At 44.4% G+C, this 22,013-nt stretch overlaps 2 protein-coding genes across 2 annotated transcripts in view; both read right to left on the bottom strand.

The window, feature by feature from the left end:
* Positions 1 to 22,013, bottom strand: part of LOC132452740 (NACHT, LRR and PYD domains-containing protein 3-like) — a 274,895-nt gene that overhangs the window by 163,550 nt on the left and 89,332 nt on the right. The window contains exons 14-23 of the mRNA XM_060045505.1: positions 14,718 to 14,814; positions 14,489 to 14,605; positions 14,301 to 14,417; positions 14,113 to 14,229; positions 13,891 to 13,960; positions 12,495 to 12,720; positions 10,313 to 12,149; positions 8,711 to 8,884; positions 5,672 to 5,845; positions 5,128 to 5,301 (exon numbers count right to left, since the gene is read on the bottom strand). Of these exons, the coding sequence (XP_059901488.1) occupies positions 5,128 to 5,301; positions 5,672 to 5,845; positions 8,711 to 8,884; positions 10,313 to 12,149; positions 12,495 to 12,720; positions 13,891 to 13,960; positions 14,113 to 14,229; positions 14,301 to 14,417; positions 14,489 to 14,605; positions 14,718 to 14,814 (3,103 nt within the window). The remainder of the gene's footprint in view (positions 1 to 5,127; positions 5,302 to 5,671; positions 5,846 to 8,710; positions 8,885 to 10,312; positions 12,150 to 12,494; positions 12,721 to 13,890; positions 13,961 to 14,112; positions 14,230 to 14,300; positions 14,418 to 14,488; positions 14,606 to 14,717; positions 14,815 to 22,013) is intronic.
* On the bottom strand, positions 526 to 1,571 carry LOC132452760 (neoverrucotoxin subunit beta-like). The gene has a single exon (XM_060045552.1). The coding sequence runs from the start codon at positions 1,220 to 1,222 to the stop codon at positions 650 to 652; it is 573 nt and encodes a 190-aa protein (XP_059901535.1). The 5' UTR covers positions 1,223 to 1,571; the 3' UTR covers positions 526 to 649.

Genomic DNA, 22,013 nt, shown 5'->3' with positions numbered 1-22,013 from the left:
TTGTTACATCTGCTTTAAATCACGTTCCATGTCAGGCATGGCAAAATATAAACTGATTTTGGGTTCCTTTAATACGAAGTTGAAAATACATAAAATATTGTAGTAAAATAACGTACCATCAATCAACATTTAAAACACATTTTACATTAGAAAGTAAATCTTTGTACAACCTGCTTAACCCAAAGGAAGATCTTCCTTTCATGGTTTACGCTGAACCATTCAGAAGCCCAATAAAATGCAGCATTTGGAGTTCAGTGGAGTATTTAAATCAAACACAAAGTGTTGTACTTCCACTGAACGGGTTGACCCTTCAGAGCACCAACAGCTGCTGCTCAACAACCCGATGCACTACAGGTACGTCCATGGGTCCACAGGTATTCAAACGTCCCCCTAACAGCTGGTCCTCAACAACGTCTGTGTAAAAAAGTCTGTGTGTGTGTGTGTGTGTGTGTGTGTGTGTGTGTGTGTGAATAAGTCTGTATACGTTTGTGTGTGTGTGTTTATAGAGTGCGAAGTGTTTGTTTGTGTGTGCGTGTGTGTTAATTTCTATGTACATATGTTTGTTGGTTTGGGTGTGTTTATGACTACATGTCTACATGTGTGTGCTTTTCCATGTGTCTGTGTGTGTTTGTGTATCTACAATGGACACTCACAGAGACACTGAGGAACCACTCTTGCAGAACCCAACCCCAGGGAGGAGGACCTCCTGGGTGAAGGAGGCCTGGAAGGTGTGGATGTGTGTCAGTGTGTCTGAGGACCCCCCTCCACCTGGGGACACTCTGTAGAAGGACAGAGAGCCAGCGGGCCGGTCCAGATACACTCCTACTCTGTTAGAGCGAGGGGGGGGGAGACGTATGGCTGTTCCACTACCGTTGTGACGGGCAGTATAGAAAGCAGCATCAGTGTCGTCATCACAAACAAGACTCCAGGACTTGTTGTTGCATCCAAGCCTGCTGTCATCACCCACTCCTCTCCTTGTCATTCCTCTGTATGCCACTCCTATAAGAACCCGTCCTCCCCACTCTACCTCCCAGTAGCAGCGGCCAGTCAGACCCTCTCTACACAACACCTGGTCCCAGTAGTCAAACCTCTCTGGGTGATCCGGATACGACTGGTACTCTTCACCCCGCGTCACCTTCCTGCTGTCCTCAGACAGAGAGAGTCGTCTGTGGGCTGTGTTTGGGTCCAGTGTGAGTTCACAGGCATCTGACGGGAGGAACATGATTAGGCTGCTAAACCAATATTATTAATTATAATTATCATCATTATTAAATAAACAGCATCACCAGCTCTAATTGAAATCTAAGGTGAAACACATGCATCATTCAAAACATGTTAATATGATTATTATGTGCCATAGCTAATGTAATGACAGGAATTAAAACAAAATTATAATTGTTATAATAGCGACAAGTTAATAGTATAATTTAATAGTTTTTGAATATAATATAGACATGTAATTATGATTAACAGTATCCTGATTATTATGGTGTTATGTCCAATGTTGTAAAATCATCACTCATGATATAATCACAGCAATTATGGTAATGTTTATATATGTAAGATACATGATGTCAGTCATCAGCTTCATTCCCAGATATCTGAATGAACAGACGTCACCTCCTGCTGTGTGGATGGACTTTCCCTCTCAATAGTCAGTGTGCGTTGTGATGAATCAAACAGACACTTACACTTCTTTAGAGCTGGTTTCAGTCTCCACACTCCACTGTGCTCCACACTGGGGGGGAAACAAAGTGAGAGCAGCATGTTGAAACATTCACCATCATCATCTGCCGTCCCATCACTTTTCAGAGGGTTGATTCCTTGTAGGAGACATTGTCTCTGAATGGTGAGCTGTCCTCTCCATACCTGAGAGTTTCCAGTCTCCAGGGTGGATCCTCCAGTCCAGCAGAGAGCAGGGCAGCTCCTGAGTCTCCTGGGTGATTGTAGCTCAGGTCAAGCTCTCTCAGATGGGAGGGGTTGGAGCTCAGGGCTGAAGCCAGAGAAGCAAAGCCTTCCTGTGTGACCAGGCAGCCAGACAACCTACACACACACACACACACACACACACACACACACACACACACACACACACACACACACAACATGCTAGCAGTTAACAGGACAGCAACCCCTCACCCTCACATCAGCTGGCCAGTGTTCTGTCAGCTACAATAACCTGTTAACTCATAACACACTAGCAGCTAAAAAAGACGGCAAAGATAAACAACCCTTCAAACTAACATATATTTTTTTATGTTCCTGAAATCCTCGTCCTCTAAAGTTCTGTTCCTCCTCTGGCCTCTCATTCTCCCATCTGTGGTCCACTGGCATGTTGAACCCAGCCTACAAATGAATAATGATGCTCAATCTGTCGGGGATCTTTAGCCCAGCTCAGACCAAAGATTCGCCTCGCAACGACTTGTAACAAGGCTGTTTTGGAACTTCGCCGGGAAAAAGTTGCAGCAGTTGTGGTAGAAATTAATGATTATATTCTATGGTAAACCATGAATAATATTAGGCCTATATATCTATTTAAAGCGTCTCTGGATTCTGATCCAGGGCCTGACACGGTGCCACAGAGTCTGGGGTCAGGGCGCATGTTGGAAGGAACCCACCAGAGGAGCAGGAAGCTACGGGGTTAATGCGTGCTGACCGCAGCATGGTGTCCTAAATTATTTTGTTGACAATTTGGTTCGACGAATTTATGATTGATTGTGGGCGGAAACCTCAAACAAAGAAACTGTTTTGTGTGTGTGAATAAAGAGGAAGCCGCGATCCGTAGACCGCCACTGCTTTGCAAACCATGCGCCTTTATTGATGCTTATTTGTGGGTAGCAATAAAGTCTCTGTCAATACTTGCTCCGGACCCCTCGATTTATTTTCCTCTCTCTTAAATTAGTCACAGTGTTTTGTGTCAAATCGCCAGGTCCAGTTTTAGAACACAACGACGTACCTATTTCTCTTCAGCCAATCAGGACACACCACAGAACAACTTGTACATCACGGCCTTACTCCGTCCCGGTCCCGTACTGTCCATAGTACATGTTAGCTATAAACTTTGTTATGGTTACATGCGGCCATTCCCACATGCCCCCATTCAGACACCTTTTAGTAGGCCTACTGCCATTCCGACAGTCTACCAATCAGTGGCGCCATCTTCAGGTCAATATTGGGGGATCGTAATTATTTAGTTCAAATGTGTTCAACCAAAAAGTGCCATTTCAGTATTATTTATCTGTAATTTATTTGATTAATTACAAATTTTGTTCGCGATGATGTATGAAATAACCCATTCCATCAATTGACCACTGCATTTTACAAGTGTGTTATGAGTGGCATGGCATGCACTAATTTAACATGCCCTGGGAATGTATAAATATTCTTGAAACTTAAAACTGGACCATATATTCATTAGAGTTGGATTTAAACTCAATGCAGGACCACTATTGGAGTAGATTGGACGAACATTGGAACGAAATTAATTGTTTGGAGTTCTGCGGCAGAACGAATCAAGGAATGGGCGCAGTATCGGCCCAAAAGCAACAGGCCTACAATGCGCTTTACAAAGTAGGAAGGCGAGAATATAGCCTAGTCCCCCCCCCCTTAAAACACAAATTCTCGAAGGGGATCAATAAAAATAAACCAACAGTTTTTGCAAATAGAAATCTCGTTACAAAGAATGGCGTAGGCACCCTGTTTATGCTGCTGAATAGGCCTGAAGTAGACCTGAAGTAGACCTAATTAGGCTTCAAATTCTCGGCTTTCTAACTCGCCGTCCTCTCCTTATCAGGCTTTTTTACACTAACAAGCCGGTACGGTCACAGCTTGGTACACCCGGCGATTTCACCGTCTTATCTCAAGTTTCCCGTGTAAAACCGATGGGGTCAAATCCCCCTACCATGGGTCACTGGAGAAGGCTGGATGGGATGTGCACGGGGTCTAGACCTCTTAAGAATCATTTGCATACTCCTGAATGTTTTGATTTTTTTATGAAGGAAGACACCCGCATGCAAGAATGAGTTCACGTAGAGTGTAGGCTGCAAACGCGATTAACTATTTAGTGCCAAAACACCAACATATTTCCCGACAAAAGCCTCCAAGGACAGTTCCTCTGCGTCTCTCTTGTAGAACGAACCATCTTTCAACTTCTTTGTTCAATGCGCTTACGTGATCAGCAGCTCGCGGTGTCACTTATTCTCCAGTTAGAACTGCTCATGATGATATCGCTGGGTTGTCTCTGTGGAGACAGCGCAGCAACACCTCTACCCAAGCCCCCCACCCCGGAACCGCTGACCCGTCGCATTTACATCAGAATGAAACCCAATAAACCTCCCGGACCCTAAATGTGTGTGCAGGGTCCGGCAGGGTAAATTGGGGTGCTAGCTCAAGTAGACCCCGAAGCCGCCACCAGGCGCGTCCATTTGCGCCGCCATTTGCGCCATTTGGAATTTCAGCCGCCGCCATACAATAATTGTATAAGCCAAAATAAGCCGCCATCTGATAAACTTTGGCTGAGCCAGCTAGAATTATTTGCATCAAGTAATAATTCTATCACATAGTAGGGCGTTGACTCTGAATGTGAATGAAGTATTGATCAGACAGCGATTTATTAGAAACCTAATAAACCGTTGGAACACGCAAGACCGGTAACCATAGCAAAGCCGGTAAACAAACCTAGCGAAGCCCAATCCAGGACTTACTGAAGGAATTTAATGGTCAAAATATTATTACTAAATATTCGAATATATTCGAATATTAATATTAATAAACAAACAAACTTTGAATTAGATTTTTGAAAAAAAAAAAACAGCCACAAACGAACTTCGAATTTGATTTTTTGAAAAAATAATTCAGCCATTTGTAGCCATGAAAAAATTGGCGGCTGCAGCAGCCATTTCGATTTTTTGCAGCAGTTTGAACTGTCCCACTTTTAGAACGTCGCAGCCCGTCTCGTCGCAAGGAGTTGGAAGGAGTTGCGAGTTGCAAGTCGTTGCGAGGCTAATCTTTGGTCTGAACTGGGCTTTAGACACGTGTCGTCTGTTCTTTTAGATCACAGCCCACCTAGTCCTGGATCATCCCTTACTATTAAACAAACCCAAAGACACATTTAACCCTAACCCTGACCTGAGAGTTTCCAGTGTACAGTGTGGACTCCCCAGTCCAGCAGAGAGCAGCTTCACTCCTGAATCCTGCAGATCGTTGGTACTCAGGTCCAGCTCTTTCAGACTAGAGGAGTTGGAGCTGAGAACTGAGGCCAGAGCTTCACAGCATCTCTCTGACAGATGACAGACATTCAGCCTTCACACACAAAATAAAAAGATCATGTTACTGTGTTTATGTCTTTAACATTTTCCGTAATTGAAAGACAAGTTATGCCAATTTTTTTAGATTTAAACGCTAATAATAGGCTTTAAAAAAAAGCCTGACTACATGTGAATGGTAGAATAAGAATAATAAAAAATAGTCAACTGTACTTATATAACATACAACTTATACTGTCATGGCAACAACGATATAAATATGTTGAGTTATTCTTGTAATTATTTAGGGTTGTGAATTTTTACTTTATGGCCTTAAATCTGTACATTAAATGTCTTTATTGTAGTTTTTTTTGTACTCTAATATAGATCCTTGTGCTTTGAAGGTTTGCACATTGAGTAAAACTGACCTGAGAGTTTCCAGTGTACAGTGTGGACTCCCCAGTCCAGCAGAGAGCACCTTCACTCCTGAATCCTGCAGATCATTGTTACTCAGGTCCAGCACTCTCAGACGAGAAGAGTTGGAGTTGAGAACTGAGGCCAGAGCTTCACAGCATCTCTCTGACAGATCACAGCCAATCAGCCTGCACACACAATAAACAGAACATGTTAGGAACCCTGATTTAATGTTATAGACAACTTTTCTGATAGTTAGCTATCAGAAACTTTTCTTTTCTGATAGTCATTTAAAAATGATGATACATTATTCTTCTGTAAATTATACTGTTGTGATCACGGCCTTGGTCACCGTGTCCGGGTGCCGCAAAGGATCCTGGGAGGCTCGGGGGGAAGCGGCACTGTCACGTTAAAATTGTAACGGGGGCGAAAATTGTACCGGCCGACGTCATCAGTTGTTTACATCTTGACAACCTGCCTGGCAACAGACGACGCGATCGTCTGCTGCCGGGCAGGTTGCAAAAAACATTCGGCTCATGTTTCCAAAAGACGAAATAACATAATACAGATAACGGATCACTAGATAACTCTTGTTTTTACTTTATATTTGTATTGTATTTAATTGTTTAATCGAATAGCAACAGACGACGCGATCGTCTGTTGCCGGGAAACGGGCGTTCGCGTCAAATGACGTAGGAAGGTTCTTGAACATTCGCGTCCTACGTCATTTGACGCGATCGCGTCTGTTGCCAGGCAGGTTGTCAAGATGTAAACAACTGATGACGTAGGCCGGTACAATTTTCACCCCCGGTACAATTTTAACGTGACAGCACCGCCACCAAGGGAGTCGTGTGTGTGTGTGTGTGTGTGTGTGTGTGTGTGTGTGTGTGTGTGTGTGTGTGTGTGTGTGTGTGTGTGTGTGTGTGTGTGTGTGTGAAACAAAAGGCAACTCTCTGGGTCTTGCGTAACTGCTAACCTGGGCCCCGTTTCCCGATAACGATGGATCCAAGCTTGTACGATCATTCTCACAAAGGATTTTGCGAGAAAATGCAACGTTCCATACATTCATTATCAGTCAAAGGCAGAGGCTGGGCATTGACACACGGCTATTGCTGACCCGATTAGAAGAGCTTGGTCTAGATCCTGCCCATATTGTTGGGCAGGATGATGTATAGGCCTTTTTACGCTGCCAAGCCGGTTCGGTCGCAGCTTGGCATGCCCGGCGACTTCACCGTCTTATCTCAAGTTTCCTGTGTAAAACCGAGGGGGTCAAATCCCCCGTCCGTCACAGCTTTCTTGGTTCACTGGAGAAGGCGGGGCTGCGCACAGAGTTAAGACCTCTTTAGAATAATTTGCATACTCCCGAATGTTTTATTTTTTTTATGAATGAAGTCACCCGCATGCAAAAATGAGTTCACGTCAGTGTAGGCTACAAACGCGATTAGCTATTTACAAGTGCAAAAAACGCCAACATATTCTTTATTTTGATGACGAAATTAACTAAATTGGGGTGCTAGCTCAAGCAGGCAATTTACCTTGGGTAGTGTTAGCGCGTGGATCGTCCCGTGAAAAAGGCGTGAATAAGATGGCATATTTGGCAGTGTAAAAACGCCTTATGATGGTGCTGGTAATGTAAGCGGGAAAGCACGCGGGGTTCAGGCACGCATCGCAGCAGTATCCCGCAGCAGTCTACGTTCACTGCAGAGACCACGCTCTCCATTGTGCACTCCACTAAGGTCAGGCATGTTCGTTACTGTCTAGACACGGTTCAATTAATAATGAACTTCAACACAGCCTCATCGAAGCACTTACAGTGCTTTTTGGCAAACAATCGCAATAAAAAACACATGCAGAAATTCTCCAGCACCCGCTGGTCTCAGCATGATTCATGTACAGTATGTCTTCTGTCATTGATCAATATGAGGACATTTTAACCACGATGGTTGAATTAAAATCAGAGGGAGACATTAAGTGCAGCTCGAAAGCGACCTCCCACACAAGACCAATGGAATCATTTGATTTTATTATATGCCTTGTGAGAGGGTTGCCTCGGGACGTGGCGTTTGATCGGTACATTTCGGCTGCACATTTATTTTTGGAATTTTAAATTGCTGCAATAAATTATGTTGTTGTGGACTCTGTCTCGGTCTTTGCTTTTTAAATCTTACAGTAGTCTATGAGTAATATATTGGCGGTAACCACTGTTTTGGGGGTATCGCGAAATGGTGCCAGCTGGACATTCTGCGGTATTGGATGTGTTAATAAAACACATCCAATACCAAAGAATGTCCAGCAGGTGACTCCACTGAGGCTATAGTAACGATGCCCTTAGCACCCTAAGAGTACCCCTGTAGGCCTGTTAGCTACGAGTGTTTTCCTGACGTTTGTTACGCAACGATGCTTTCGGGAAAAGGTGTGAAAACTGTACGATGCTCGTACGTCGAACTTCACGAACCACTTACGATGCTTCGGGAAACGGGGCCCTGGTCTCCCGTCGGGTCATTCCTGTGCTGCTCGCCACAATATAATAAGTCTACGTAGACCTATAATCTTAGATTGATGCAAATACTGTGGCTACATTTGTTTAAAGGGGACGGCACAGGAATGACCCGACGGGAGACCAAGTTTAAAGCAGTTACACAATACACCGCAAGAACACGCACGCGCGTGTGCTGCTCGCCAAAATATAATGAGTCTATGTAGACCCATAACCTTTGATTGATGCAAATACTGTGACTTAATTTGTTTAACTCCCACTCTCCCGCTAACAGGAGATTGTGGGAGGGAACTATTATTATATTTTGCGTATATAATTGAAAAGATGCAATGGTAACTCTTGGATAACTTTTCAACTTTTCATTTTCCCACATAAACAACAAGGTGTAATATGTCCAATGGCACCACTCTAATACTTGTGGTCATCAAAGGTACTGAGTTATTATCTGATATAGTTTGACATCATTTAGGTGTGATTCTCAAACCAGGGGGCAGTAGTTAAAAGTCTTCTGAAACCAAACCTTGTGGTGTAACTGTTTACACTTAGTAAAACTGACCTGAGAGTTTCCAGTGTACAGTGTGGACTCCCCAGTCCAGCAGAGAGCAGCTTCACTCCTGAATCCTGTAGACGATTGGAACTCAGGTCCAGCTCTCTCAGACGAGAAGAGTTGGAGCTGAGAACTGAGGCCAGAGCTTTACAGCATCTCTCTGACAGTTTACAGCTGTTCAGCCTTCACACAAAAAAACAGAACATGTTGAGAACCGTGATTAAATGTTTTATAAGACTTTTCTGATAGTTGAACAAATGATTATACATTAGATCTTTAAATGGTAGTTACATATTAGGTGTACAATGTTGGTACTAACAAAAATGCTATAACAGAAAACTATCATAATATTACTTTTATAGAATTATGTATATAGTGTGTATCGTAAAACATGTTATAAGTATGCCTACAGATATATGTTGCATGTTATTATAACTTTTGTATTCTAGTATTATGTATATTCTATTGCATTGCAATACATCTTCTTAGTGCACCGTCAGAGATTAGGGATGGGAATCGAGAACCGGTTCTTGTTCAGAACCGGTTCCGAGTCAACCGATTCCTTGCAATCATTAGCAAGCCTGCTTAACGATTCCGCTTATCGGTTCCGGTCGCGGCAAATGCGTCATGACGTCACACACACGCTGCTTTTGTTTTGGTTCAGAACGCATCAAACATGGCGCCGCCGTGGAAGAATCGCATTGTGCGTTCACACCAAACGCGACGGGGCGACAAGATCCCATACAAAGTGAACGTAGAGACGCGTATGAGGGCGAAATTTTCGCGGGAGAAAACCGGCGACAAGTTTTTGTCGTGATGACAGCCAATCAGCGTTCAACAGCGTGATAACTGAGTGACATGTGTAACGTAACAGCCAATCAGCGTTCAGCCGTCAAACTCAGTGCAGTGCAGTCCGGGGTGACTGCGGCATGGAGGAGAAAGTGATGGTTGCAGATTGCGACTCACGGAGCTCTATATATAATAGTATATAACATATTATAATTGTATATATAATATCACGGCCAACAGCTCTGTCGCCTCCGGATGGCCGTAGCGCGGGGAGCTCTCATAGGGATTGGGCTTCTCGGGATTTGTTTACCGGCATTGCTATGGTTTCCGGTCTTGTGTGTTCCAACGGTTTAATAGGTAGGCCCATCTAATAAATCTCTATCTAATCAATGCTTCATTTTTTTTATGTCAGTTGAATTTTGTTCCAAGTTGAATGCAAATGAGCACTGTTAGCATTCCAAAAGGCACAAGCTCTTACTTGGCTGTTTTCAGTCTGTGTTTTTAGTTGTATGGCACATAATGATGGCATATATTTTTATATATTTTTTCGTCTAGACCTATTGATTTGAAAATGTACAATTTCCTAATGCTAGAAGCACTTCTGATCAGATATTAAAGAGATTTAATACAAACAAACACATTTATACTTATTTTCTCACCCAATGAGAATCGATAAGAGAATCGATAAGGGATCGGATCGATAAGCAGGATCGGAATCGTGAAATTCTTATCAATTCCCATCCCTATAAATTTACTACAACTTTTATATTCTAGTATTATGTATAGTGCTGTATTGTTAATGCATCTTATGAGTGAACCTACAGAGATGTTTTGGAGGCTTTGATCAGTGGCAGCAGCCCCAGAAGACCCTCGTCAGAAGCAGAGTATTTCTTCAGGTAAAACACGTCCAGCTGCTCTTCTGATGTCAGTACGATGAAGACCAGAGCTGACCACTGAGCAGAGGAGAGAGATTCTGTGGAGAGTCTTCCTGATGACAGGTACTGTTGGATCTCCTCCACTAGAGAACTGTCATTCAGCTCATTCAGACAGTGGAACAGATTGATGCTTCTCTCTTGAGAGAGATCTCCACCTATCTTCTCCTTGATGTAATGGACTATTTGGTTATTGAGTTGTGACCTCCTTCCTGTCTGCCCCGATGGAATGTTTTTTGTTAGATTGTCCTGTAATTTACTTCCTCTTGGTCCCAGCAGACCTTGTAGGCGCATCTGATTGGTCTCTAGAGAGAGGCCCAGGAGGAAGCGGAGGAACAAGTCCAGGTGCCCGTTCTCACTCTGTAAGGCCTTGTCCACAGCACTCTGGTAGAGGAGGAGGAGTTCAGCTTCCCTGGAGGTTGGATGTTCTTCTGAGAGCAGGTTGACACCAGTGTTGATGTAGGACAGAAAGACATAAAGGGCAGCCAGAAACTCCTGGATGCTCAGATGGACAAAGCAGAACATCCTGTCGTGGTGCAGGCCAAACTCCTCTTTAAATATCTGGGTGAACACTCCTGAGTACACTGAGGCTGCTCTGATATCGATGTCACACTCTGCCAAGTCTGCCTCGTAGAAGATCAGCTGGCCTTTCTCCAGCTGGTTAAAAGACAGTTTCCCCAGAGAAACAATGATCTTCCTGCTCTCCGAACTCCAGTGTGGATCAGTTTCAGCTCTCCCATGATACTTCCTGTCCCCCTGTATGGACAGAACCCTCAGGAAGTGGCTGTACATCTGAGTCACGGTCTTGGGCACCTCTTCTCCTCTCTGGGATGTTTTGAAGAAGTCCTCTAGAACTGTAGCAGTGATCCAACAGAAGACTGGGATGTGACACATGATGTGGAGGCTTCGAGATTTCTTGACGTGCGAGATGATTGTGCTGGCCAGTGTCCCCTCTCTGAATCTCTTCCTGAAGTACTCCTCCTTCTGTGGGTCGGTGAACCCTCTCACCTCGGTCACCATGTCAACACACTCAGCAGGGATCTGATTGGCTGCGGCAGGGCGTGTGGTTATCCAGATGCGGGCAGAGGGAAGCAGGACTCCCCTGATGATGTTTGTCAGCAGCACGTCTACTGAGGTCGGCTCGGTGACATCAGTCCAGTTCGGGTTGTTCTGGAAGTCCAGAGGAAGTCGACACTCATCCAGACCATCCAAGATGAAGACTACTTGGTCATGGTCGTATCTGTAGATTTCTGATTCTTTGGTTTCAACAGAAAACTGATGAAGAAGTTTCAGTAAGCTAAACTCTTTCCCTTTCAATAAATTCAGCTCTCTGAAAGTGAGGAGAAATGTGAAGTCTATGTCGTGGTTGGCTTTGCCTTCGGCCCAGTCCAGAGTGAACTTGTGTGTTAAGAGAGTTTTACCAATGCCGGCCACTCCAGTTGTCATTATTGTTCTGATTGGTTTATCTTGTCCAGGTAAAGGTTTAAAGATGTCTTCACATCTGATTGGTGTTTCCTCATTGGCTGTTTTCCTGGATGCCTTTTCAATCAGTCTGACCTCATGTTCCATGTTGACCTCTCCACTGCCTCTCTCTGTGATGAAGAGCTCTGTGTAGATCTCATTCAGAGGTCTCTGCTCTCCTGCTCTAGCGATTCCCTCAAGCACACAGTAGAACTTCTTCTTCAGATGAGCCTTGAGTTCATGTTGCCACTGGACCGCATCAGCTCCTAAATCCCAAACCAGAAGAAACATACCATTCATATTTCCAAGCAATATTACTGGTGTAAAGAAAAAGGTATCATAAAATTCTACTTTATATGGATCTTATAACTTTATTAGTAGTGCTGTCGTTGTTGAGTATCAGTGACTTGCTAACCTGACATAAGAAGATAGTGGTGCATCTCTTCCACCGAGTTATTCTGCTGTTCATCTGCAGTATAATGTTTACAATTCTTTAAGCTGATACCCCCACAATAACCCTACATATCTGGATCAAACCATTCAACCTGATACCCCCACAATGACCCTACATATCTGGATCAAACCATTTAACCTATATATGAGTATCTTACCACTCCCCAGCTTGTCGGCCAGTTCCTCCTGGTTCATCTCCATCAGGCAGAGCTTTGTGATGTCTACCGCTCCCTCTATGGCACGCCTCCTCTGCTCCTCCTTCTTACCGTCCTCCTCCTCGTCCTCCCTCTGACTCTCTGAGCATTGTGGGTAATCTGAGAAGAGATCCCTCCAGAGCTTCTTCAGCTCCTTGTCTAGAAAAGCGTGTGCGTTCTCCTCAGCCCTCTGGAACAGAACAAACAAGGAGAACTTTACTTTGAACTAACTGAGGACCTCAGAAACATCCGTCCGAGATTAAGGTCTCCCTGGTCTAAAGAGGGAAAACTGAAGATTATAAGCTCCACAAAATATGCTTTTATTGCCCATGTAGAGCCAGGGGTACCGCTAGAGATTGTGGGCCTTATCAAAGAATATATTGGGCCTACAACCTAGACCACCCACCAGCCTAGAAAATCCATTTGACCACCCATAAATTGATAGACTAGCTCTAGTGTAGCGTACTGCTAATTACCCAATACTTGGCCTGCTGTCATTGACCATTGATGTATGAATGTCAGAGGTACATGAGTGGCATCTCTCATTACTGTTGCTATTCTGGCAAAAGGCTTTCCTCTTGAGAAATTCATGAAATTCAGTGGTGTTTTACATTTTGGTCAATTTGTTCCCAACGTTTGTCAGATGCCAGTAATGTTATACTGGCTCTAAACACCTCAGTAAAATTGGGCAGAGAAGCTACAGACTGTCTTCATACTCTGCTATTACTTTTCACCACTAGGGGTCAGTATTCACAGACCTACCCTGGCTGTATAGTTGATAAGTAGAAGAAAATTTGTGAAGGCCTCAGTAAACAGTTTCCTGGTTCATCCACCTGTCTACCTCATTTATTGATTCATATTTATGAATTTCATGTTTTATGAAGAACTATTTGATTGATATAAGATTCTATGATTCACTAGGTAGCTCTGTGATAATGGGCACCACAGGAAGGCGAATAAATAAAAACCTTTATTTGTATAAACTGGGTGACCTTTTCCTCCCTCTCAGCTCTCTGTTTCTGATACCCCGACTTCTACCTCAACGACGACGTGTCAAACTACTGACAGTCTGTTCTCCGTCTGTTCTGCTTGTAAGCTCAACGAGTGGAAGACTCTGTGCTGAAAACTGGATCCACGCAAGACTGAACCATGCAATAAAGAGAGAGGGGTGAAATATATAGACTAAACTGAACATTTAGCCAAACATGGAGGAACAAACCCCTTGTTTGTTTAAATTGCTACGTTTTTTAGATAACATTTTCACTCGAAATATATTAACTTGATTATGATGAATTCCCCCCCCCCCTTTACGGCGCCCCTGTTTAGAGCTGAAGACAAATGTCTTGTTTCATTTACACACCTTGATCAGCTCTGCTTGATGCTGCTGTACAGACTGAGCACTGGTAACCTTTGACCTCTCCTGGAGTCGCCTGTGGAGACAGTGTGAGTGCACAAACACACACACACACACACACACACACACACACACACACACACACACACACACACACACAGTATATTTTTAATAAAAATATATATTTTGATAGATGCTGTAGTTTTATAATCTTTGACAAATCCTTACCCTTCCTCTCTGGAGGGTCGTCCAACTTTAAGGTGAGGAGGAAGATCCATAGACCAGTCACTCTTCAAGGAGACACAGCTGGGTCCAGGGGAGTCTGCTCTCTCCTTCTGGACTCTTCTATAAAAACAAGAACCAGGATTAAAGATTGTCTGATAGATATAGTTGTATAATATCTGATAAATCCTCACCTCTTCTTAATAGACTGATTTCCATCTCTAAACTTAGGAGGATCATCCATAGAGCAGTCACTCTTCAAGGAGACACAGCTGGGTCCAGGGGAGTCTGCTCTCTCCTTCTGGACTCTTCTATAAAAACAAGAACCAGGATTAAAGATTGTCTGATAGATATAGTTGTATAATATCTGATAAATCCTCACCTCTTCTTAATAGACTGATTTCCATCTCTAAAGTTATGAGGATCATCCATAGAGCAGTCACTCTTCAAGGAGACACAGCTGGGTCCAGGGGAGTCTGCTCTCTCCCGCTGCTCTGGGCTTCAACACAACACACACACAGCTTTTACTAAGACTGATGATGGAGTCATGAGATATCAGTGCTGAGCTCTGAGAAGGACAACAGTCACAGACAGAGAGATCCTCTTCCTACCTCTTAGCTTTGCTCTGGCGGCCATGTTCCCCAGACAGAGTGGTTTTAGAGGTAGGAGCCCCCTCCTCTCTCTCCTCATCCATAGTAGACTGGAGACCTGGACACAAACACAATGCCATATTGTTTCTCTGGATTCTCTTTAAGTACCAAACATGAAATGACTTCAGTGAAGACTTCCTATCCTCCTCCTGTCTGTCATACACACACTACCAGTCCCTCTGTCTAGAACTACACACTCTATCACAACCTATGTCTAGATCACAAACTCTATCACTCACTCTGTCTAGAGCTACACTCTAAATCACTCTCTATGATCTTCTAGATCTCACACACACACACACACACACACACACACACACACACACACACACACACACACACACACACACACACACACACACACACACACACACACACACACACACACACACACACACACACACGTCCTTAGGGGGGGGGGTAAATTAGTACGATTCCAGGGGCGCAGCACTGACGGGTGCGCCCCAGAGGACACTGGTGGTATTATTAAAAGTTTCCTTGTTTTGTTGTGGTTTGTTTCTCCATTTTTACAAAATCATTAGAAAGTCTTCACCCTATTATCACCCCTCTCATTTGTCATTATTTGGTACAGCCCAAGTCTTACGCTACTGCAGAGCAAAGTAGCAGCCAGGCAGATCGTTGTGAAGCAAGTGCAGACTGCTAGTGTCTTAAACCAGCAGTCTAAAGTCAGTTTGTGTGTATCCCGGTCGGTGAAATTAAGAAGTCAGGTTATCAGGGGAGGAAAGAGAGAGAGGAAAGAGCCCAAAGCGGTCGACAGTTCGTCACCCAGTTTTTTACCAAGAAAGGTATATTCCTTCCTCTACACTTTCCCAACAACCTGATAAAAAGCCTAGCCTAGCAGCTAGCGCTACTGTAGCTAAAAATAATTACAGCCTGCACTGATGATAAAACTGAAAAGATTGTTTGCATTACCATTCACATGATATAATCCAATAGCCTACCTATCTACAAAAAGCCTACATTATTTTTACAAATCGAGCAGACTATTTAATATCTCCCGTATGCAGGCGTTGCCAAGCAACGTGGCCATAGCGTCTTCATAGGGTCAACGTCTTTCCAAGGTGTAAATTAACACTTTTTAACCTACACCCTCCAGCCAATCAGAATCGAGTATTCACCCAGACCATGGTATAATTAAGCAATAGATCACGCCGGGCTGTGGTATGTGCTCATTATACCACTGTTAAGGGGCGTTGTCCGGCCCCGACGCGCAGCGGAGGGCCGGCGACCCCCTTCACAGTGGTATAATGAGCACATGCCACTGACTGAAGTGATCTATTGCTTTTATACAACGGTTACTGTTATGGCGAAACGAAATTCATAGACACACTACATTTAAAAAGAAACCAAGAAAGTCAAAATAGCCGTTTAATTAAAGAATACAAAAAAGTAGTCCGTCCTGGCTGCTGCTATGCATCGACGGTCGCTATGCAACACACTTTTGCGTCCCTCCGAGAGAAGGCTCCGATAGAGCGGTTCGCCGGCAATTTATCCTATGGAGCAGTTCAATCGCCGTGTGCCTAAGCTTTCGTTAGTCTCTCCATCGCCTTACTCACTCCAGGAGTAACAACATTTACACGCTCTCCATCATCCAACATATGTTTTACTTTGTAACTGTTTCTACTTCCAGGCGCGGAGTGATATGCAAACTTTCACAAAATGATCGGGCGTCATAGCAGTTATGTATACGCTCATTATACAACAGTTGGGAACCAATCAGATCGCTGGATATAGGTCCCCCGTTGTATAAATGGAGATAATGCAATGATTAACATTCCATACTGCTTGCCAGCATGATAATAACATTTATGTAAACGGATTTTGAATATTTTGATTGGCTGTATTACAATATTAGCAGACATTAAACTAAGGATACATACATTTTAGCTGACTTTTACATTTTAAGTCAGCTAAAATTACAAGTAGTCTACCCTTAGATTAATAGCTGCTATTTATTGTAGGCTAATGCAGCAAATGAAAACATACAAATACATATTTAGTCATGCCCAGCTCAATCCAATCAAATAGACTGTTGACAACATTGTTTAACATGTTCAGATAATTATGAGACATATTCTGAATTATACGATGTATCTTAGAGTCAGGGCCCTCTTCAAGCCATGATGATCCCACAGAAGAAACCAGTGAGGTTGAAATAGAAGAAGGGGAGAAGGAGGACAGTCTAAGTAGAAGCAGCACTGTCTCAGTCTATTAGCCTATTTCTGTCTATAGTAACTACAACCCAGGTAAATGTGTAACTAAATACTAACTAACTATCTAGTGTACAAAGTAGCCTAGGTAAGTAGGTAGGTTTATCATGTTGTTATACAGTTGTTATTCATTTTTGACTACCCAACTTTGACCCAGTCTAACCCAATATTTAATGATTATAAAATGTGAGGGGGGGGGGCAACTGAATTCTGTCAGGGGGGCCAGAATTCCTAGGGACGTCCCTGCACACACAAACACTCTCTCTATCACTATGCCCTTAAGATCCGACAGTTCCAAGCCATCAATTATTAACTAAGGTTACCGATGAAACTCTGACCGAACTGACCTCCCTGCAGAATAAAAGTCCACAATACAAACAAACTGTTCTGTCCCGTTCCCGTACCAGAGGATCCGTATATAATCGCCCTCAACACGGTGAAACTAGTTACTGATGTTCTGACGCATACTCCTTCATTAAACCTCTTTTACAACACAAACATGGAAACAATGAGCTTGGACTGGAAACAGATTAATTTAGTAAGAATAAATTAATATAGTAAGAATACATCTCGTAAGAAAACAAGAATTCAGGAAACGGTACCTTATCTTTTCCGTGACGAATCGTGTGCTGCCCGTGTTGAATGGAAATATAGAAGCACAAATGCAAGGAAAGGAGGGAATAAAGAGATTTAGGTGTTCACCAAATAACAGAGAAGTGTTTAGAAGCGAGACAACATTTCAGGGCGTTTGCCTGAGTCTAACATGTTCTAATGCTCTAGTATTAGAACATGTGGTACTTGTTGATTAGCTCACGTTGTTATGGCAATGAATACGCCCTCAGCTGATTAACTAATGCCAGCGTTTTTTTTCAACTGAAAATTAGCCCCCATGGCCCCATGTCAACTTTTTCTGCTCCTTGCTCCTTATCATGCTTATCATGCTACGCAGCATTACAAGGCTCTGCCGACTAAAACATGAAGCAATTCAAGAAGAGGCATAGATAGAATCGCCTTGTGCTCAACTGTCTTTTAATACATCTGACAGATTATGTCAAGGTTTTAAAATTATTAGTATTATTATTACCAGGTCATGTTATAACACAGCCGGAAATCGTGGATTTTCAGATAAAGACTAGCTAGCCTCTTTGACAGACAAAACAGCAGAAACTATGTTAGGTGCGCTCGTGCTGTATTTTTGGTTTTGTCAAACAAGAGACGCCCACCCACCAATCAGAGGTTAGAGATTCCTGCAGGAAGGTTGCGCTCGATTTCACTAGCCCATTTGAGCCTGTTCATTACAGCATCCATCCTCACATTGTTTGTGTAAATGAGGAAACGATAGGGTGGGCTAAGGCAAGTTTTGGGTGGGCTTAAGCACACCCAAAAAAGGTCTAGCTTTGCCACTGCCGACTGTGTCATGCCTACACCCAATCAACTTCTCATTCAGTGTAAATTAAGACACTAGAAACACTGCCCTCTAGTGGTCGTACTTGGTTATAGCACAAACAACCTTTTATTGATAACATCAAATACAGAACGGAACTTTGACAAGTTTAATCGAGGAGAATAATAATCAATAATCAACAGTATCCATTAGGAGCCCAGTTAGGGGCCCTTGAAGGAGCAGTGTGTGGGGGGGGGGGGGGGGGGGAGGGGGCGGGCCTCATCATCCTGAACAGAGGTCAGTCAGCCCCCGGGGTTTTGAGCAGCCCCTCTGCTGTGAGGGAGAGCCCCCCAGGACTAAAGAGAAGGCCCAGCGTTTAGGACCCTCTGCTGTGAGGGAGAGCCCCCCAGGACTAAAGAGAAGGCCCAGCGTTTAGGACCCCTCTGCTGTGAGGGAGAGCCCCCCAGGACTAAAGAGAAGGCCCAGCGTTTAGGACCCTCTTAGGGGGAGAGGATCAGGGGAGTGGTGAGAATGAGGGCGCGGCCCGCTGCTCTGGGCTATCGTCTATCTACTGGACATGACTGCAGTGTGGAGGTCCGGCCAGCAGGGGCAGCACTGAGGAGGCCTCAGTCCTTTGTTTGTTCCGGAAGAATGGCAGAACGTCTCACTGGTGTCCCACTGGTGTCCCACTGGTGTCTCACTGGTGTCCCACTGGTGCCTCACTGGTGTCTCACTGGTGTCTCACTGGTGTCCCATTGGTGTCTCACTGGTGTCCCCCTGGTGTCTCACTGCATGGTGTCCCACTGGTGTCTTACTGGTGTCCCACTGGTGTCTTACTGGTGTCTCACTGGTGTCCCACTGGTGTCTCACTGGTGTCCCACTGGTGTCTTACTGGTGTCTCACTGGTGTCCCACTGGTGTCTCACTGGTGTCTTACTGGTGTTGAATCAATCCTCACTGATGGTGCGCCCTTGCATAAATTGAAGTACAAATGATTTAGATAAGTTAAACTCATGTCCTGAAACACGTTGGAGGGTTAGCAGTAGAAGCTTCTCACTAACTCTGATGACAGTTATATTATCTATGTTTCATGAAGGAAGGAACTTCACAGAGATTTCTAGATTAAATCAATAAACATAATTGTAACTCTGTAATGTGTCTGTGCGTATGTTAATGTGTGTATGTGAGCGTGTGTGTGTGTATATAGCCCACCAGATTACTTTTATTTTAGTATATGCGTATATGTTCAGACTCTGTTGTGTGTGTGGAAATAACCTCTCCACACACTGATGAAGGGGTGAATGGAGACTCCATTGTTGTGTGTGTGTGGTAATATCCTCCCTCCACACTGATGAAGGGGGGAATGGAGACTTTAACTAAAGGGAAGAATGTTGACTTGTTGTTCCCAACAGAACACAAAGAAACGATCTTCCGACATCACAAGTGGGCGTGTCCACCTAGATGTGTGACGGAGAGATGAGCAACGTTTGCTACAGTCCACTGGGTAGGCTGGTAGACTGATCTATCCAGCACACATCTAGGTGGACACGCCCACCTGTGATGTCATAAGGGGCCGATTTCCAAAACGGCTTGTAACGGCTAATCACACCACAGCTGGTGACCTGTCAAGGGACCTTTAACTCTCCGCGTTGTCCTCGGCCCAGGATCACCAACCCCGTAGCTGCCTGCCATCCACCCCGTGTGCTCCTCTGCCTGCCCAGCTGCCTGGAATCCACCCTTGCCTGTCCATCTCCTGTTGTTGTTCCCTGCCTCCTGCAGGTCGTCCTGTCCACCAACATCGCAGAGACCAGCATCACTCTCAACGACGCGGTGTACGTCATCCACTCCTGCAAGTAAGAAACCCGGTCATGATGTTTGTGAATGTGTCTTTGTATTGACGGTGTATATACTTTGGGTTTTGACCCAGTGTCTGAACACAGGCCACCTATATAAGGTGGCCTGTGTTCTATTATATGCCTTTGGTTGCACCATGTACAGCACTTTGGCCAATGAAAACAGTTTTTAAATGTGCCTTATAAAAGGATTTTACTTACTTACTTACTGTGGGGATTGTTGATGTTTCCTTGGGGTTGGTCGACCAGAAGTGGACGCTGTGGACAGCAACGACGAGCTGCCCTCTCTGGGATGCCCCATGGCCCACCGGGGAGCCCCGCCTGGGCGAGATGATGGTCATGGGAGGCATCTTCAAGGGAGCGTCCTGCTCCCACCATAACCGCTCGTTTACATATCATAGAGGAGGGGGAGGGGAAGAGGAGGAGGGGGACAAGGAGGTGAAGAAGGAGGAGGAGGCGGTGGAGGTGGTGGTGGAAGAGGAAGAGGGGGAGGAGGGAGGGGATGATGATCATGGGAGGCATCTTCAAGTGGGTGTCCTGGTCCCCACCACCAGCGCCCATTTCCATCTATTCTGTATCTATGTTTGAACACTGCGTCCAGAAGCCAAACCCATTTGAGTTACTAGTGCTTATATTGAAGTTACTCGTCGCTTTTCCAACAGTTACTATTTTAATTAGTGACTTTATATTGTTGATCCTTGCTTCGTTAGATGAGTACTAGGCCATGTCCCATTACTCTCCCCTTAACGAGAACACTTCCCTCCACAATAAAGAGTGAAGTGATAGTGAAGATCGTTCCCTATGAAATGTGACACCACTATAATTAATATTATGCAAATTAGCGTAGTGAACGTGCTCCCCTACGTCACGCGCAGCACCGACGTGTCTACACTACAGGAAGGAGCCTACTACTATTTTCATTCACGTTTGAAAATGTCACCCTTGTGTCGAAAATAAGACAACCTACACATTCAGATCGTATAGTTAAATCCAGTCTACGGTTAAATAATTTAACATAATGTATAACTGTTTGAGAAACATGGAAAAATAGCCGCTTGCTGAGTTCTCAACGTGTCCTGGGTCATACGTGATACTCCCTTGGCTGTAAGTGAGGTACCGAGCTGGCGAGCTGCCAAGGGACTTTAAGGGGAAATAGGCCCTCTCTCTTGCCCCTAAGTATTGGATCACCCTACCCCTCAAATCTAGGGCTAGGGGAATAATAGGATGGGGCCCTAGTTACTATTGCAGCCCTTCTAGGCGCTATATATGTTATACGATGTGGTTTGAATTAAACATCACATGACCAAACCAGCAATTTTAGAAATCACTCTATTCTAGTTTTCTCTTCTGGTGTGTGTGTGTGTGTGTGTGTGTGTGTGTGTGTGTGTGTGTGTGTGTGTGTGTGTGTGTGTGTGTGTGTGTGTGTGTGTGTGTGTGTGTGTGTGTGTGTGTGAGCAGAAGCGCCTCAACACGTCCACCCTGAGGATGACCCTGGAGGCCAAGGTCCAGCTGGAGGACATCCTCGCCATCTCTGGCTTCCCTGAAGGTGATTGGTTCACATCCCCCCACGCCCCGCCCACCGCAGTCTCTTCTAGGGTCTGGAATCAGCCGGGACGATGCGATATGAAAAGCCGTTGTGTGAATACTGAGATTCTGTAAATATTGTGGTACGGTATTTCGATCTTTCTGGAAGGTTTACGTGGTGGTTTCTGTTCTACAGGTCCTCAATGCAAATGGACGATTGTCCATAGAAAGACACAAATCAGTACCTTCCTATAGAGCGCGCTCTA

This window comes from Gadus macrocephalus, chromosome 23 (assembly GCF_031168955.1).
Source record: "Gadus macrocephalus chromosome 23, ASM3116895v1".
NCBI classification, from domain to species: Eukaryota; Metazoa; Chordata; class Actinopteri; order Gadiformes; family Gadidae; genus Gadus; species Gadus macrocephalus.
Note: the sequence above shows the minus strand (reverse complement) of the source record. Positions and strands in the feature narration are given on the sequence as shown.

What these genes read in the sequence shown, in the direction of transcription:
- LOC132452760 (XM_060045552.1), bottom strand. Translation starts at nt 1,222, where the DNA reads ATGTTCCTCCCGTCAGATGCCTGTGAACTCACACTGGACCCAAACACA.